The following is a 3500-nucleotide window of genomic DNA, read 5'->3' as shown; positions in this document are numbered from 1 at the left end:
CTGGGCCTGGTACCAATGAGATGCCTGGGCTCGTAAACAAGAAACTAATAAATTATCAAGTAAAGGAGGCAGTCCCTAAATCAGAAGTTGTCTTTAAAAAATAATCCAATAGAATGCAAAAGCCCTATACCGTATATAGAAGGATGGAGGCAACAGTGTGTTTTACAGTTCCCAGGCCTCCTGAAAAGATTCTGTCATCATCACATCAGGCACGGACCCAGAGTCCAAAAGTACAGTAGAAAAGAGCGAAGTATCATTAGAGTAAATATATGAAATGAATACATAGGTAGGTCAGTTGTTTAATAAAACCAAACTTTCATTGTTTCAGATATATAGTACTTTTGAATTAATTGTGTAACTACAAACTGATTCAAAAAATGACTTGGAAAATTGGTCTTTGCGGTTGTTTTGGAAATGTTGGTCTCAGTGTCATTGCATGCTGTGCTTGGCCGTTGTCGGTGGGGAAGAATGCAGAAGCGGTTGGAGAAAATAACCCTGTTTTGTGGGTCCTGGGAGTGCAAATGGCCCCGTGTATTGCTGGAGCTTTACTGAGAGGTTTAATCAGGAAAAAGAAGGTATGTTTGCCAAATGCCTATTTGTTTGAATTCTAAGTCTTGATAAATTAAAAAACTGTCACTTATTTCAGATCGGAGAAGGCAAAACTTTGAAGTTGCGCATATATCTTTTGCTTTACTTTAATGCTGAATTTAATTAACAAAATTATTCGTCAATGGATTTTTTTTAAACATAACTTTTATGTTGTCTCTGTATTTTTGTGTTGAAACCTAAGTGAATATTGTTATGCAAGTTTTGAATGTCGTTTTTTCGATAACTCACGGAGTGAAACAACCATTCTTCAATTTATTTGTAAGGATTAGATTACAACATTTTGTTTGCAATTGTTACACCTGTGTTTGCTTAGCCATGGTATATATAATAGGAAATTACTTTAATAAAACTTCCTGTAATTTTCTAACAGATCTTTAGTTGTTGCTTGACTGTCTTACTTAGAACGCCTTAGCACAGTAGTATCCGGTCAGTTGCAATGGTTTCGTCACAATAGAAGAGCAGTTAACTGAGTAACTCAATGCGGGTGTTTGTCTTGTGTGGAGACAACGTCATCTATTCAAACATCTATCGGAGAGACCCAGGATACAAGAGAAGAATTTTTATTAAAAACATACTGACTTACATGAGGGAACGAGTAAAACAATCAACAACTTTTTAAGACATGCACAGTAGCTTGGCGAAATGAACATTTACTTTGTATCTTTTCTGTCTTGTTTATTTAAAAAATACCCAACCAGCCATTATTAAGTCGACATAAGTCTTCTGTTCAGAGCGTAATGTCATTTTGAAATTAAAATGAATGGAATTTTAACGCTATATTTGCAAAGTGCGGAGCTCTATGTTTTAAGAAGCAGTTGATGATTCACTGTCACAAGTTAGGACATCGATGCGGAAAGGAAGAAGTTCACCTCACCATCTTGTTTTTGCTTTTTTTGTGTGCGTTTGTTTTCCGAGGAAGTCCAATTTGTTAGTTTACGATGTCCAGTCTATTAACTTTCTTGTCCTCCTCAGGGAATCGATGGGTCGTTTTGGATGGACTGCCTCTTTTGGGGGTGCATTCCTTGCTGTGCCATTTGCCAAGAAACAGCGGAAACCGGTTCCATGGATTACCTCCAACAACCGGAGATGCAGTCCATCCAGCGGGAAGTCACCAACAATTCATAAACCTTCTCTAGGAAGACAGCTCCTCATCAGAACTTGATCTTAAAGTTTCGTCATCTTGAGCTGTATTCTAAGATATCACTACCAACGCTTCTTCTATGACTAATAATGAGCTTGTTTGCATGTTTGAATTATCAAACAACAAAATCTCTCATTCAAACGTTGAATCAACGTCTTCAGACGTCACTGATTTTGCTGTTTGGGTTATCGGTTGATTTAACTTTTTTTGTACATTTTCTATTTAGATAAAATGCAGTAAAGTTTATAAATATTCTGCTCGACGTTTTCAAATCAAAATTGAAGTCGTTGTATATTGTGTTTGCTGTGTTTTGATTTCCAAACACAGATATTTGAAATACCAGCTATCTGGGCTGAAACGTTTTTTGTTTCTAAACATCAGTTTAACATTGTTACATTTAAGTACATAGGTAGCTTTGAGGTGACGAGTCTGTCTAGTTTACGTTTTTTTGACGTTTTTGAACTTTATCTTTACGTAAAAAATGGACTTTGTTTATCTGCTGCATGTGTACTAATTCAAATTCATTTGAATAACTGAAAAACACCATAAAGAAGTTCTGTTAATTATGTGAGACGTAGAAGTGGGTATTCAGATTCTTTAGCCGTCTCTGCTTGACCCACTAACTATACATTGCATTTAAAAGCGTTATTTGCATAAAAATGTTTAAAGTTTTTGCACAAATTATGGCTTAACGAACAGTGGCCACCAACATTTTTATTATTCATAAATCCTCTCCACCAAAATTATCAAGTCGGTGATGCCGCTAACCCCCAAAGCTGACCTTGCTTCAAACTTTGTTTGAATTGCAATTGGCGCTTCAACATACTTGAAATATATTTGAAATATTTGAAACATATATGATTATGAACAATAAATACTATTAATGCTACAAAAAGTGCTCAATGCCAAGCAAAAAGCCAAGCAGGGCAAATTACATCAAATATAGTTATTACTTTTTAAAACCTCCACAGCCTGTTTCACCTTAAAAGGAGGATCATTGGAAGGTCCTGAACGTTGTGAGCCAGTGGTTTAGCCAAACACATCGTTGGAAAATGTTCGATAAATTGTGACGTCACATTGCAAACTTTGAGTCTATTTGCGCATGATTGTATCGTTTAGCTTCAGAGTTAACCCGAACTCGTTTTATGATACTTGCTCCGTAAGAATGCTACCATGCTGTTTGGAATACCAATGATGTGCTGTAGTTTTATGAATGAGCTTACCGAACATATATTTTGATTATTATTCATTGATTTAGTGTCTTTAATGGCATAACTACTAAGCATTGCACCACCGCGTTTATTAATCTACCAACCTAAATTCTTCTATTTAACTATTTTGTTTGTTTTTATATTCAGTATTTGAACAACAAAATAAATTTGAAGAAAAGTTTTGAATTTTTGAGCGAATCTTTCACAATGGAAAATGATTCCTACATGATTTGGATGTGGCGTGTCACCAACGCGCTGAACCAACTGGTTTGTTGGGTTTCTTGTCCTTCCACGGACAAAGAAACTTCAAGATCAAGCGGCGCTGGTTCGTCTCTCGGGGTGTGTGCTTAGTCCTAAGCAATTTCAAGGACTGCACTCCATCCAGCGGCACCTAGGGCATAGAGTAGTGGTTTCGTTTCGCGTTTTCATGCTTGAAGCTCGTTGTCTCAGCCAGTTTTTAAAGATATTTCCGCATTGGTATGCTTTGTTAAATCCACTGAGCAGTGCAGTCAATGGACGTGGAGGCTTGCGAGCTCTCA

At 36.7% G+C, this 3500-nt stretch overlaps 1 protein-coding gene across 1 annotated transcript; it reads left to right on the top strand.

The window, feature by feature from the left end:
- Positions 1 to 333: 333 nt before the first annotated feature.
- Positions 334 to 3137, top strand: LOC145768629 (uncharacterized). The gene is made up of 2 exons (XM_082580175.1): positions 334 to 575; positions 1582 to 3137. Exons 1-2 carry the CDS (start codon positions 378 to 380, stop codon positions 1732 to 1734), a joined length of 351 nt encoding a protein of 116 aa, XP_082436301.1. The 5' UTR covers positions 334 to 377; the 3' UTR covers positions 1735 to 3137.
- Positions 3138 to 3500: the final 363 nt, after the last annotated feature.

This window comes from Aplidium turbinatum, chromosome 4, assembly GCF_918807975.1.
Source record: "Aplidium turbinatum chromosome 4, kaAplTurb1.1, whole genome shotgun sequence".
In the NCBI taxonomy this organism is placed as follows: Eukaryota; Metazoa; Chordata; class Ascidiacea; order Aplousobranchia; family Polyclinidae; genus Aplidium; species Aplidium turbinatum.
Note: the sequence above shows the minus strand (reverse complement) of the source record. Positions and strands in the feature narration are given on the sequence as shown.

Excerpts from the sequence above, each read along its gene's own strand:
- LOC145768629 (XM_082580175.1), top strand. The coding sequence starts at position 378 with ATGACTTGGAAAATTGGTCTTTGCGGTTGTTTTGGAAATGTTGGTCTC. Across the intron at positions 576-1,581 it reads GTTTAATCAGGAAAAAGAAG|GGAATCGATGGGTCGTTTTG; the intron begins GTATGTTTGCCA and ends TGTCCTCCTCAG.